Below are 15822 nucleotides of genomic sequence, written 5' to 3' on the forward strand. Positions count from 1 at the left end.
TTTTTTTTTTCGATATACGTCATTTTTCGATATATCGCGATTACTTATATCGCGATTCTACTGTATATCATTCATCGTTCGCTTTGCATAATACCACTTCAGAAAGTCTCTTTTACGACTAATGGATTTGGAATAACCGTTCCCCCGTTAATACAACTATGGACAATAGTTGACCTGATGAGGTAATGGTTATTCCGAAACCGTTAGTCACAATGTAGAGTTTTGGAAGTGGTATTACACAAAGTGAACAATGATGGATAAGGAGGGTACCCTGCTGTCGAAATTTAAAACATAGTAAGGGACATTTTTTTTGTAGTACGTTTTTTTTTGCAATTTTGGACTAAGTAGAATTTACTTAGTCCAAAAATGCAAAAAAACCTACTACAAAAAAATGTCCCTTACTGTGTTTTGAGTTTGGACAGCCTTACCACCATATCACAAATTTTATAAATCTTTTAAAATACAAAATATAATTTAGTTCGTAAAAATATATAAATCTAATATTTCCGATCAAAATTTGAGTGAAGAATCCCGATGCCTTTAGAGTCAGACAGTGAAATTAGTTTATAATTTCGCAGAATGTAGAATTCGCACAAATTTTAAAATGGATGGCCGAGCAAACAGCGCAGTGTTTGTATTTTACTATGTATAAAACCCTTCTGACCATAAATTCGGTAAAACAACTACTAGAGAGGGATTAGTTTGACCACATGAAGGATCTTAATTCTATTCAAATAGCAAAAGAGCGTCACATCCATTGCAATGAAGCGACTATTAAATTTTAATTCTCAATTTCTTAGTGAAATTTATGAACGAACTATTTATGTATTTTTATTCTCAACTATCGTAATAATTGAAGATTCACACCGGATTATGCTTATTTTATATTGTCTTCGTACTACGTATGCATATATTAATGCTGAAGAAAAATAAAAATAGTTTGAACAAAACTAAATACATACTGATATACTGAATTACATAACTTCAGTCAATACAGATCAATGGGTACAATAAATGTAAAATAAGAAATAAAAATAAATAAATCATAATGGTACGAAGACATGAATGAATAGTGTATGATACAAAAACGGACCACATAAAGACCGCAATGTATACTTAATTGAAAAAATAAAAATTTGACCATTTAATTTTTAATGAGTTGGTCTTATGCATTTTTTTAATTGATATTTCTCGATGGAAATATACTGTGATAACATTTAGTTGTACTATTGTACAACTAAATATTCACAAAAAAATAATAAATGTAATTTACTGTGTATTATTTTTCAATTACAGTTAACTAAAAAAAAAAAGAAAAGTAATATAGCATAGTAATACTTTTTTATAATACTAAATAATAGGTACAAGACTTCGTACAACTTGCGGTAAAAGTCCGTTAATTAGAACAAGGATTATTGGTAACTCTCGCCATTTTACAGGTCCCCAAATTGAGTCTTCGTAATAAATTGTACCAAAACAAAAAGTTGTGTTAAATTTCAAATAAATAAAAATCAAAATAAAAAACCATAAATGAACTGATCAGAAAAAAGTGGAAAAAAAGGATTTGAATGAATGTATTCAGAAGTTTTTGGAAAAGATTTAGTATTGTTATCGGAGGGGTACAGTGCGGCTTCCTGCTGCTTGTTAGAATGGAGGCCGCCTTTAAATGCAGCCAGATGCTTGGACGATTTCTGCGAAGGCGTGTTCCAGGCACTGCTTGAGCTCCAAAAACGATACCACCAAAACGCTCTGTTCATCTCGTGACATCAGTTGCAGCTAGAACATTTTATATAAAAAACAAAATCAAACTAAAGCACACAATAAAATTGAACAAAAAAAACATTTCGCTGCAGAAAATGTTGAAAAAAAAATTACAGCTGTTCTAGATATAAAGTAAAATAAAAAAAAAATATAAATTCATTTGTAATTTTCAAGGTCCCCAAATTCAAAATTTCGCATATTCTGTAATTTTTTTAAAATTGAAAAATAATTATACAATTTATAAACAATCAGTGATCTTATTTCAAAGTTTAAATTTTACTGTTTAAAGTCATTCGGTTTAGTTTTCCGAATTAATGAACACTTGTATATTTTGAAAATTACTGTCTGCCAGCCATGTAGAGTTTCGCGAAAGGGCAAAACTGAATGTTGACATACAATCAGTGTGATGGGATTATTATATTTGAATTTCACTATTTTAAAAGTCAATTTGTATATTAGTTCTCATTATTTTGCACTCATTTATTTATTTTTTTTAAATTTGCATAAATATTTCTATAAAATTTTACTTTGACATTAAGAAAAAATGGCCCATATTTTGAAATTTGTTTTGCAATTAGTGTGACTTATTTTAATGTTTAAATTTTACTGTTTTAAGTTCGAAAGTCAATTTGTTTATTAAATTTTCGAGTTATGTATTTCTGCAAATCTACAATTTAGATATACAGTCAGCGCAATCTTATTTTTTTGATGAAATTTTACTATTTAATCTCTAAAAATTAATCAGTTTATTAGTTATTTCGCTTAAAAATTTATATATTTTTTTTTACAAAAATAAGCAAGACAAGATAAACAAGATTACATTGATATTAAGAAAAAATGCGGCGTAAAGTCAAATATATTTTTGTGATTTTTATTTTTCATTTATTTTTCAAAATTCCCACCCCCTTAAATTTCAAATTAACAGACTTTTACTATAGTTGTGAATATGAAAAAAGGGGTCGCTTGAATCATCATTCGGTTAATAATTAATGGTGTAGAGAGAGCTACCAACCCTGGATTTAGTACCAACATCCAGTTGGTTGAGGCAGAAAGTGAGATGGGCATGATCGATCCACGGTCGGCCATCCGGAGTCACAGCGTGGAATAAGTAGTCTCGGAAGAGCTTTAACATGTATCTGTCGCCGGTTTCGGCCCAGGACCCATCCATATTGAATCTAAACCAAATTAAAATATATTGATATTTTTCAAGATTAAGAGGACCAGAATACTGAAATATTTCACAAATGATGTGTTTTCTTGTGATTAGTAAGAAAGCGCCAGCCTAGAATGTACTAACTCGGGTCGTTCGTTGATAGTGGCCAACTTGACAAGCAGCCTGTAATGCCTAGCGTTGTCGAGCTCCGTAGACATCAGCTGTTCCAAGGCATCAGATCTGAGCTGGAGAGCCTCGATCTGAACATAGAATCGGGCTCCAATCATGGGCATCAGGTCGGTCACACTCTTGTGAATAGTCATCGACAGCAGATAGCTAAAAACAAAAATATTTCAGTCATTCGGTTGCAATGTTTCACCTAACATTTTGCTTGAGCCAGAAAGGCGCTAATAATTGTAAAAATAATAATTGAGCAAATATCTAGCAGTTACATTTATGAAAACTTGAGTATATCTAGTTAGCGAACTTATACCGCTCACTCCTTTCGAGAACGTCATAAATCAAAAAACTTGATTTTTCAGGAAAACGTTTTTAAAGTTTAAAAATATAATACAACATATTAAAAATAAATATCAAGCCACTTATTGAACTTTTTACTGTGCAACAGATCTTTTCATGTAAAACCTGAAGGTTTTTTCTCCATTTGAAAAATATTTAGTACATTTAAAAAAATAATTAAACAATACCTTTTCTTCATAATTCAAAATCAACACTTTCTGCCCTGTAGCGGGTAAATATTAAGTTAAAAATATGCCGCTTTTACTGGGATATAGTACATTTTCTGGGCATTCCGAAAACATGCACAACTGAAAATTGACAATTTTTGATTTTATGACGTTCTTGAAAGGAGTGAGCGATATGTTTGATTAAAATGGCAGTTAGTTTCTAAATGGTAGAAAAAAGGTTCTTACAGGACAACGTTTTTGAGATCTTGCGAATAGGACCTATTGAGTACATCCAGGTGAATGTGAGACAGGTTGGGATTGAGAGGGGTCCGGCACACCAGAGACAGAACAATCCTACCCAGTTGCATCAAGTCCTCTTGCTGGGCCTGCAAAACGAGAAGAGAAATGATGCAAACGTTTATACAGTGAAACCTCTATCTATTGTTCCTCAAATAATCGTTTTCCTGGATGTGTTGTTTATTTCTTCTATCCCGACTTGATTTCATACTAAACTAAACCGCATCGATCGTTTCTCTATCACCATTTACCGCATTTATCGTTCGAATTAAGCTGCATATTTGATACATTTTGTCTGTTTTTTAACATTATTTCCAATTTTCTTACATTCAACAGCAAAGTATGGGATAGAAACTATCGAAAGCTTGGATAGCAAGAGAGGTCGATATTGATGAAAAGGAGCCGCTGCCTGTACCTGCATTTCCAGAAGCGTGCACACTCTTTGAAAGAAAACTTTCTACAGCGCACATTCAATAACCGATGCTGAAAAAAATACTATTTGCAAAGCCGAAAATATACTATTGACTTACGAAAATAAAACAGTTAAAAACATAAGTATTTTTTAAAATTCTCTTCAGGTTTGTATATTTTTTTAAATAAATACATTTGCATCTGAAACATGTATTCTTCTTAGAATTTTAGCCTACGAATGGTTATGCAGATTGGGAGGATGGTATCTTTACTTTGATATTTGCGTATTGACCTCTTAATCCCGCATTCATTGTTTTCCCGCATTCATAGTTTATTTTAATAGGTCCCTTTAAAAACGATAGAAAGAGGTTTCACTGTACTCGTAGAACTATGTATTTCCCCGCACTAAAATTTTCCACTTAAAAACAAAACAAATCAATAAAGTCAACATCATTGTAGACTAGTCACCAATTTGGCGGCCTATTGCAATATTTTGTCTATTATAAAAGTGTAGATAATTGTTACGACTTATGACCACAATCAGTTCCGATAAACGTGGGAAATCTTTAAATTGCAAAAATAATGAAGTATACGAGTGCTAGTCACGTCCAACAGTCACATAGCTCGTATGTCAACAACTACTTGTATGTTACATTATTTTTTGAAATCCTAACATAGGTGAAGAAGAATATGGAAGTCTGGGCATTTACAGGGCTTAAGACCGTCATAGGCTATTTAACATTCACAAATTCTTGGAACTTCTAAATATATTGATTAAACTCGATACAGTTCTTGAACTTGATAGACTGTACAAGAGACATCTATGGTGGGTATCTTAGTTGCTACATGGATGAAGAGTGAATGGTTGCCAAAAATTTTGCAGGATGATGGATCATTTTTTGACAATAAGCTGTGATACCTTAAGATCAACTAATAAGCTTTTAAGATTAAGCTAATTTCTATTAAATAAGCAATGATGCATAGTAATTACCTGGTCAATCGCCTCATTGGTGCTAGGGGGAGCTCCTCCGACGGCTCCCGCAACTTCTTCCAAGCCGCACCAAGAGATTCGCGCGCGGTACCCGCAGACAATCACCCTATTCGAATCCAAATTCCTAAAACATCCAAAAGCTTACCTGTATTTATCTGTTAACATTTCACACGCATTATGTTGGTCTTCAACACAAACACTGCCAACAAAAGTATTGCAATATTCAAATTATTTTCGCAATTCATTCAATATACCCTAATACAAAAATAAGCAAAGAAAACATGGAAAATACATTGACATTTATTCGCACTGTTGTACAAACAAAATACATATAAGGAATACTTGATACACATCCACATATTTATTGTCCCGAGTGCTTTCACCCAATACCAGCCATCTTATCATTTTATTTATAAAATACTACAAATAAAAGCCATCACAGAATACCATCTTTATAAAAATTGTCATAATTGAAAAAAACAATTATATTTTTGAAGTGAATTGTTTTATTTTGATTTTGAATGATGTCAAAATGATGTTTTACCACTTATCAAGTCCGTGACGTTACAACTGTATCACCACATGCTAGAAGGCTTTTCAGACTCATATAAAAAAAAACAAAGTAATTTTTTAAGCAACATTCTGTTTCTCAGTTATGCCCCGCTTTATAGTCAACCAAAATTATAAAAATACACTATAAATGTTGAGTATATACATTGAAAATGTTTATCGCATTCCTTGTGGTTCTGGACCTTTCTCAACCACTCCTTTGCAGCAATATTGGCAATATCTGCCTATCATGATGGTTATAGGTCTATATTCATTTGATTACCACTCCAGAACTTGCGGCGAATCTTCAAATTTCTGCTTTTGACAGAGAGTTGCATAGCTCTCTTTTGTAATTTTATTTCTTGAATGGTCCACTTGAACTATTTTTTCCATATTAGTTCATTTCAAACTTGTTGACTGATCTCCAAGGAGCATAAATATATGAAAATTAGAGATGTGTCTAATATGTAACTGTTACTTTTACTGTTATCAATCGGAATGGTATTTGTTACTTATTATCAATTTACAGAACATAGTTGGGATGGGATGGTTATCTTTTTTCAAATATATCAGGAGTTAGAAAAACGCAATTCGCAACCAAATTTATACAATTGGCGTTATCAGCTTTAAATGATTAAATTCAAAAACCAAATTAAGTAACAACATCTTGTTAAGAAGTTGTTTTTTATTTTTTTTGTTTTTAATATTCAATCGCCCATGTCGGATGTAAATGGTGAAAATGAATGCATCTGTACTTTGTGGATGACATATCGCTCACTCTTTTCAAGAACGTCATAAATAAAAAATTGTCAATTTTCAGTTGTGCATGTTTTTGGAATGCCTAGAAAATGTACTATATCCCAGCAAAAGAGGCATATTTTTAACTTAATATTTACCCGCTACAGGGCAGAAAATGTTGTTTTCGCATTTTGAAGAAAATGTATTGCTTAATTATTTTTATAGTTAAATTAAATATTTTTCAAATGTAGAAAAAACCTTCAGGTTTTACCTAAAAAGATCTGTTGCACAGTAAAAAGTTCAAAAAGTGGCTTGATATTTATTTTTAATACATTGTGTTATATTTTTAAACTTTACAATCGTTCTCCTGAAAAATCAAGTATTTTGATTTATGACGTTCTTGAAAGGAGTGAGCGATATAAGACCTGTATAATGCCTAGCCTGTTGGCAAGAGGAATATTTAGGTACAAAACCGCATTTATAAGTACAAAGTACAGAAAGTCATTACTCTCGTATAAATTATCTTATAATAAACTGCACAATGCACTGAATATGATGATGAACTTTCATAAACTATTGACACTCGGGGTTACATATCTGCAACAGTTTATATTAATTACTATTCTGTTTACAAAGTAAATGGATTTATTGCACTTGTTTTGCATTGTTTGAGATAAGAGTATAAAAGGTTAAAGCACCTACTGTGCTTGGGAAATATTTCTGATTTTATTTTTTTTTCTGCTGAGATGTAATAAAAAATTTATCTTGTTTTTCTTACTACATATTAACAAATGGGAATTTGAGTAAATATTAAAGTTTTGAACGCATTGAATGTGATTTCAGGCATTGCGAGTGTTAGAATGTCGGATGCGCATAGAATGCAATTAAACACGCATGGCAAATGATGTTTTCATTAAGATTTCTTTGTATGTTTGAACATTTCTACCTGCAAGCTAGTCCCGACGAGTGTATGGTTCTCAGAGCTGCAGTTATCTGAATCAACAGACTCCATATTGTCGATTCGGGTAGTATGTTTGTGCCGTGTGTAGCTCGCAGCATCGTATTTTTCTGTTGACAAAAAAAGTATGTTTGTAAATTTTAAAACGCATTTATCGTACATCTGAGACACTACACAAATCGCTCACTCCTTTCAAGAACGTCATAAATCAAAAATTGTCAATTTTCAGTTGTGCATGTTTTCATAATGCCCAGAAAATGTACTATATCCCAGCAAAAGCGGCATATTTTTAACTTAATATTTACCCGCCATAGGGCAGAAAGTGTTGTTTTTGCATTTTGAAGAAAAGGTATTGTTTAATTATTTTTGTAAATATACTTAATATTTTTCAAATGGAGAAAAAACCTTCAGGTTTTACTTAGAAAGATCTGTTGCACAGTAAAAAGTTCGGTACGTGGATTGATATTTATTTTTGATATATTGTATTATATTTTAAAACTTTAAAAACGTTCTCCTGAGAAATCAAGTTTTTTTATTTATGACGTTCTTGAAAGGAGTGAGCGAAATGTGTCCGCTGTGCGACTGTTATAGATAGGTTATATACTGTGATTATATTAGATGTACTGCGAAACATGTGTTGTAAAACATATTGCAGCAATAAAATCATGATTTTGTGGAATTTTGTCACCGCATGTAATTTGTAAGACTTGGCACAATCAGATCAATCAGAATCTAAAATCTGGCGGTGTCAAAAGTCTGCGTAATCGGAGGGCATGTATGACTAGATGTATGGATGTGAAGGAGGCGAGGAGTGTATGTCAGGACAGAAGAGTGTGGCATTCCATCCTCTCTGCCTACCCCTGCGGGAAACGGCGTGATGGTAGTAGTAGTAGCATGTCATTTTGGTGGAATCCCAAAACTATTGTGTAACAACATTAAGAGGAGCAACGTTAAGTGGGGATTTAAATGTACGCGGTGAATCTAAACAAAACTATATTATATGTTAATTAGATTGATGCCTTTCAGGGTTTGTTAGGAGAGAAAAGTGTCAAAATGACATTATGGAGGTGTCGGTTAGGTTAGCCAGAATTGTATTTACCTGGTGTGAATACGGCTGGGGAGCGTTAGGGTCGCTCGAGAAGGAGTCACTAGCGTTCACGCCGCACAAATACTTACTCAACAAAGTTGTGGATCCGGCGTGGTATTCATACACAAAGATCAAGGCTGGAAATAACGCGAGTATTAGAAAACCAAACAATAAAAACAGCAAATTTATTTACTATTTAGTAAAATAACAACTCATTCGAGAGAATTGAAACATCCAAAGTGTCCAAATTGATACTTGAGAATTTAATGTTTAACTAATATCCATGATAGCAAAAACTCTTACAGTGGTCGTTGAACTCCTTAGTGGTGAAGACCTCGCGAAGCTGGACCACGTTGGGGTGCGTGAGACCCTTCCACCTGTCGATGAGCATCGGGAACTTGGTGGACGACAGCCTGAAGTCGTGCAGACGTCGCAGGATAAACAGCTGGCCGGACTGTCGGTGAGTGCCACGGTATGTGGAGATCGGCCCGCAGATATCGTCCATGGGAATCAGATCCACATAATGTTCAACCATGGTAGCGAGACCTAAAAAATGTTAAAGGTTAATGTTTTAAAAATGTCATATTTCTTCCAACCCTTATGCTTACTCACTAAAGCGTCGAATTGATGTAGCACTATCTTGATCAAGATGGAGACATATTGACCAGTCCAAAGTAGCTGTGACATCACTTAAGATTCAATTGTCTGGGCGGCAAAATATCTAGATTAGATTTATGTATTAAATGTTAAATCAAACACTGATTTTTTTTGTTTGTTAAAAAACACATAAAAATTAATTTTGTGACAATTGTTTTGCCTATTTATGGCGTTTTCAAACAAATGTGAAGGTCATATGGAAAGACGGTCCTTATATAGATATACAATGCAAGGTTCTTAGGTAATCTACAAATTAAACACCAAATCTATAAATAAATATCTAGATTGGAATTCATTGATTTAACCCTTATTTATTTACAGATTTAAATAATCAGTGCATAAATTATGTTTTAGTATTGTTTATATTGATATGTTTAGTAATAATAAACGGATATATCATCCTACTGGGACAGAGATAAAAAATGTTAAACTTTACCAGGATACAAGTGAGGTGCGGGTTGTAGAAGCGCAATCTCATTCTTAAGCGCTATTTCCGCACGTAAAATTTCCGGAGTGTGGAACAACGCAGCCAAACCTGAGAAAAAGTAACATGCTATTACCATCATTTCAATTTTCTACGGCTCTCCGTATACAATGCTGCTTTGCAGTACAAACAACCTAGCGGGTCTGACTAGTGAATATGTTTTGTTAATTTTGTGGTATGGTAATATAACACTCTCCTTAAAGTGTTACTACATAAAGTGAACGATGAATGATAAGGAGAGTGTTAATATGTGAATGGTTGATAAATGACGAACTTACCCGAATTGACATTTGTCGGGATGGTAGGTATAGTCGTCGGGATGGGGGGAGGCACATTTATCGGCATGGGAGGCATGTGCGACGGGCCCGGTCCATACATCTGTGGCATTGCGTACTGGGCGGACGAAGTTGACGGTCCGCTCGCTATAGCATCTTGTACGCCACCAAGATTGTCAGCAGCGCTAGTTGAATAGAAATATGTAGTACCCCCAACGTTCTCCTGGAAAAAAAAACCCGTCAATTTCAAGAATTCAGCTGTATAAAATCTTTTTTTCATGTACAAACACACAAGATGATTACCTGTAAATGGAATAAAATACAGTATACATAATTGTAATTAATATTTGACGTACTAACATTGTGATTTGCCATTTTATAACTCACAAAATAATTACGAAACATTTTTAATAACGATCTTTTAGAAAAGTCATTCAGTTGGGTAGTCCGTAATTAAAAGTGTTTCGATTATTTTACTATTCCAGATTCCTTAGCCTATAACTTGAGACTCCTCAAGTTTTGCTAACTGCGATCCTTTTTAAATTATTAAGTAGGTAGTTTTTAGCATTAATTACTATTGAGAGAGAAGCTGTTTGCTTTAAAAGCAGCCGATATTATGATTAAGTTATATATCAATTAGATTTATAACAATGTTATTTTGTAAGTCATAAATGAACTAAAATGGAATTCATCAAGAGTAGACAAATAAAAAAATAAAAACAATATTTGAAACTACATGTATAATAAATTTTTAAATACAGTGAAATAAAAACAAATACAGTAAAACCTTGTTTTTACGTTCCCAATTCTTAAGTTTTCCTGGATTTTGTCCTAAAAATCATATTCCTCTCTAACCATCATATAAATCAATACAATTTCCCCCCCCCCCCCTACAATGTCGACCATGACGATCTCTATTTTAAATATACAATGTTTACTTTTTCATTTGTTAACGGTATGCATTTGGAACAAAAAAATGCTGCATCTAATATCGATGCATGCAAATGTAGAATTAATTAACACACATTTTTTAAGACTGCAAAGTTGAATTTTCTTAAACGTATGTAAAGTATGTATGTATATGAAAAATAATAAACACGGTAGGAGAGAAGAGCTTTTTTCTAATGCTGTTTTGGGGTTTTAAATGGGATAAATTGGGGTTTTGTTTGCAAGAAATATATGAAAGTGAAATGAAAATTTAAACGGAAAAATAAAATCAAAATGAGCGATATTAAATTAAGGTTTTGCAGCAATTAAAAATTGTACAACTCCATTGTTTGATACATTTCTGATATTGGTACTAAAAATGCAAATACAAAGTCTTACTGTATTTATTATAAATACAGTAACATCTCGGTGAGTAGGAGATTCCGAGTAGGAATTGATTGGTACGAGAATATTCATGCAGCATCTTCATTCAGGACACAGATAGAGCAAGGTAGAACAACATCAAAGTGGGAATGAACAACACCAAAGTGGGATTCAATAACATCAAAGTAGGAGTGAATAACACCAAAGTAGGTACGATTTACAACGATGCAGGAGTGAATAGAACTAAAATAAGGGGCACACAACAGAAAAATGGGATGAATAGTGCTAAATAGAGGTAACAACACCTATAAAAGGGCAAATAACAGTAAAGTAGGGATTGTTTCCTAAAAAATGTTGCTTTGGATAGTTGGCTTGGATATGGGAAACTACTCGAATATTAAAATTGAGTCAATAATAAATTATCGACACGATTACTTTACTCAAAATATGTTGGTCTCACTAATGTATTATCGTTACAGGGATAAATAAGGTTTCGTGATCACTGAAAGAATATGTTTTGGTGTTATGTTCCTATGTTTTATTTATAGATTAGGCGTTTCATTTGTAGAACTCGTTTTTGATTTATCTATAATATTAAATGTTAAATCAAACACTGATTTTTTGAGTTTACTAAATTGTATTTTATTGTTTAAAAAAAAAAATTCATTTTGTGATAATTGTTTTCTTTATTTTTCGATACGCATGTTTTGTGAAATCATAATGTAAACTCAAGTCTGGATCTATTAATTTAAAACAATCACAAATAGATGACCCAGACCTTGTCTCGATATTGTGGTTCTCTTATCTATGTTTAGATTTCTTACAATTCAATGGACTGAGTGTGTAAATGAATAAATAAATAACTCAAAAGAAGGGGGGATAACAAAAAAGTAAGGACATATATGTAGCATCAAAGTAGGGCTAAATAAAACTGCAGCAAAGCCAAATAACATAAAAGGCTGAATAGCACGGGAGTGAGGAGGATGCACAAGGTGGGAGTGAACAGTAGTAGAGTAGGGATGCAGTTGTCCATGTGTCCCGCCTGGGAGCGGAACGATGGGGGAAAAGGGATGAACAACGCAAAGTAGGGTGGAATAACATTTAAGTAGGATGGAATAACACCAAAGCAAAGCCAAATAACAAGGGTAAATAGCACAGAAGGTTAAATAACATCGAAGGCCTAGTAAGGTTGAAGGATAGCTGAACAACGATAGAGTAAAGACGAATAATACCGCAGTATATCCGTACGACTCTGAAGTGGGTTGGTGCATATTCGCTAATGATTGAACTGGGGGTTCATGGCTTAGTCCGAATTGTGTAGTCGGTGAGAAAACCTTGCAAAAAATTATTAATTAGCCAAATTATTGATTAGTATGTTATTGGTTATCTGAGGTATTAGTGGACATTATGCGAATATTATCAAGGTGTTCATAATTTACCTGGTGAACTTGGGTCGCTGGAGCAGCCATCATCTGAGGTGCAACCATGTTATGGATGGGAGTAGGATCCTTGGGAGAGTGTCCCAGCTCTTCGAGACTGGAATAAAAGCTCGAGGGGATGAAATCCACACTTATCTGAAAATCAAAAAGTTTTATCAATAGTTACATTAGATTTTCTCTCATGATGTGTATCGTTAACATTTCCCTCTCGGTGATATGTATTTACTACAACTCGACTTTCAAAATGCGAATATCAATATAACATAAAATAAATATAGGCTCACATTTTTTGTATTCTTCCGTAATGTAATACGTATTACATAAAAGTATTATTATATAAAGTTATTCATTTGCAGTGATGGAAATAAATAATTTGTGGAAATAAATAAAAATCGGCGATAGAATCACCAGTACACAAATATTTTCCAGTGTGTGCGTGCGTGCCATACTTTGGTTTTTATCAATATCCCAGTCAATCATCATTGCGTAGCTGTATTGCACTTGATAGAGCCTAATTTGAAGGGGACAATAAATTTTGATGAAATAAGAATTTTTATTTTTATTAAGAAAAAAAATTACTACTGGTGGGTACTTTTTGTAATTAGAATAGTTTCGACCTTTAAATTGATAATGGTGTGATCAATTAACTTATTTGACTTTTTTTCCTCAATTTTTTATCAATCCTAATATTGGAATAAGCTGGTATTTTTCCATGATGTTACATCGAGAATTTTAGAGAATTTGCCTATCAGTGAAATGAAAGAAGAAGCAATGACATCAATGTATTAATAGTGGTCAATATCTGCTAGCAATATATGCTGTGTTTCAATTTATGTTAAAATGCTGATAGAGCAAAATGTTGTCAACAGACATTATATGAAGATAATTTTATCAGTCTGAGATGCAATTTAACCGTTTCAGTGCTGAGTTTTTTTTTTTAATTACTGAAGATTTTTTTATTGCAAAAATGGTAAGTGTGTACAAAATCAACAATATTTTTCACAAATATTAACCGATTTTAATATTTCTTCCTGGTATCGGTGGAGAACATATTAAACTACTAATAAAACTGCATTTTGTAAGAAACATATCTATATATATTTAAAAATTAATTAAATTTGAGAAAAAATAGAAAATTATCATTCACAAGGATGTGTTAGGACACCATCAATCATCCTCCGATTGATTGGTGTCAAAACATACTAATTTATTGTCGCTATCACTATTTTGGGTATAACAAACATCTTTGTACACTTTCAACATGACTATTGGACGAATCTGACATCGTAAGGGTGAAAACAATAGGTATTTAGAAAAAAAGTGTTTTTATTTTTCAGTTAAAGTTACTGAAATTTGACATCTTTGTGCACTTTCAACATGACTATTGGACGAATCTGACATCGTAAGGGTGAAAACAATAGGTATTTAGAAAAAATGTGTTTTTATTTTTCACTTAAAGTTACTGAAATTTGACATCTTTGTGCACTTTCAACATGACTATTGGACGAATCTGATATCGTAAGGGTGAAAACAATAAGTATTTAGAAAAAAAGTGTTTTTATTTTTAACTAAAAGTTACTGGAATTTGTGAAAATTAATGACAAATCGCGACTTGAAGCTCGGCTGCCAAAATACACTGACATCATTGTCGGTACATAGAATCTTAGAACCCTAATGGTTATTATCTCTCAGAATTTCAATTAATTTATTTTTATAAATTATGACGGGATATCGGTATGAATACGTTTAATAGCGAGATATGAGGGTTGTCACAGGCAGCTTGTTGTAGCCATTTTATTCTTGTTTGGTATTTGCAAGCGACCAGTAGACAGACCGGGATATTTCCTGTTATTTTTCTTCGGAGAAAAGTGATACGATCCTAATAGTTAACAGATCTAAATATTCATCTATCAAACTTCTTACACAGAATAACTGTACCGTACATTGGAGTTCAACCAAAAGCAAAACTATTGGTACCAGTAAAGGTTTGTAACTTATACATCTTTTTAAAATATGGGAGCAAACACTTTTATATATAAAATAAGTAAAATTTAATTATGATCTTTACAAATCTGGAAAAGTTTATTTATAATCTTTTCAAACATTTATATTTAAAAAAGTAAAATTTAATCAAAAATCTTTTCAAATCTGGGTTTGTCCACTTAGGAGTTATTTACATTGATATCTCAACACAGATGACAAAGAATATGAAGTCTGCATATTTACAGGGATAATAAAATATATTCAAATAAATAAATCGCGAAGAATCTTACAAACATTTCATGGAGGTCTCCGCTAAACAAAAAAGTTACCTAAGTCAACGATTGATGGTGCTGAGAATTAGCATTTGAAAGAAGGTGAATGGGTAAAACGGCGAATGTTACACATGTCGCTCACTCCTTTCAAGAATGTCATAAATCAAAAATCGTAAATTTTCAGTTGTCCATGTTTTCGGAATGCCCAGAAAATGTACTATATCCAAGCAAAAGAGGCATATTTTTAACTTAATATTTACCCGCTACAGGGCAGAAAGTTTTGTCTTTGCATTTTGAAGAAAAGGTATTGTTTAATTATTTTTTTAATATACTAAATATTTTTCAAATGGAGAAAAAACATTTAGGTTTTACCTAAAAAGATCTGTTGCACAATAAAAAGTTCAATAAGTGGCTTGATATTTATTTTTAATACTTTGTATTTTATTTTTAAACTTTAAAAACGTTCTCCTGAAAAATCAAGTTTTTTGATTTATGACGTTCTTGAAAGGAGTGAGCGATGTGTAAAGTGATTACTTAAACCAGCCTATGACAGGTCGTTAACCCTGTAAATACCAGACTCTCATATTCTTCTTCTATGTTAAGAAATGAATAATGAGTTGCGGTGTGAATGAATATTTCTTGAATTTTTAGATTTTTAAAACATCAGTTTTAAAATCTATTATATAATTTATTTGCAACTATTTTTATGATGAAATGGAAAAAAAGTCCATATTACAATGTTAGCAGAAAGTGTAAACGTTTCTGAAATT

The 15822-nt window shown here is 32.5% G+C and overlaps 2 protein-coding genes across 2 annotated transcripts in view; one reads left to right on the top strand and one right to left on the bottom strand.

Annotated features, from left to right (window-relative positions):
• The window catches only part of PAN3 (Poly(A) specific ribonuclease subunit PAN3), a 20026-nt gene continuing 4204 nt past the window's right edge, over window positions 1–15822 (bottom strand). Inside the window, exons 4-14 of the mRNA XM_088260183.1 lie at window positions 12798–12932; window positions 10051–10270; window positions 9725–9823; window positions 8935–9177; window positions 8644–8768; window positions 7533–7654; window positions 5300–5423; window positions 3847–3986; window positions 3059–3250; window positions 2774–2936; window positions 1–1776 (exon numbers count right to left, since the gene is read on the bottom strand). Coding sequence (XP_088116309.1) covers window positions 1663–1776; window positions 2774–2936; window positions 3059–3250; window positions 3847–3986; window positions 5300–5423; window positions 7533–7654; window positions 8644–8768; window positions 8935–9177; window positions 9725–9823; window positions 10051–10270; window positions 12798–12932 — 1677 coding nt within the window. The 3' untranslated portion in view covers window positions 1–1662. The remainder of the gene's footprint in view (window positions 1777–2773; window positions 2937–3058; window positions 3251–3846; window positions 3987–5299; window positions 5424–7532; window positions 7655–8643; window positions 8769–8934; window positions 9178–9724; window positions 9824–10050; window positions 10271–12797; window positions 12933–15822) is intronic.
• The window catches only part of Syx7 (syntaxin 7), a 24245-nt gene continuing 22956 nt past the window's right edge, over window positions 14534–15822 (top strand). Inside the window, exon 1 of the mRNA XM_088260186.1 lies at window positions 14534–14782. The gene's annotated coding sequence lies outside the window, so the exon portion shown is untranslated. The remainder of the gene's footprint in view (window positions 14783–15822) is intronic.

The sequence above is a fragment of the Brachycentrus maculatus genome, unplaced genomic scaffold, assembly GCF_059751285.1.
Source record: "Brachycentrus maculatus isolate JH-2025_06_01 unplaced genomic scaffold, ASM5975128v1 h1tg000126l, whole genome shotgun sequence".
NCBI classification, from domain to species: domain Eukaryota; kingdom Metazoa; phylum Arthropoda; class Insecta; order Trichoptera; family Brachycentridae; genus Brachycentrus; species Brachycentrus maculatus.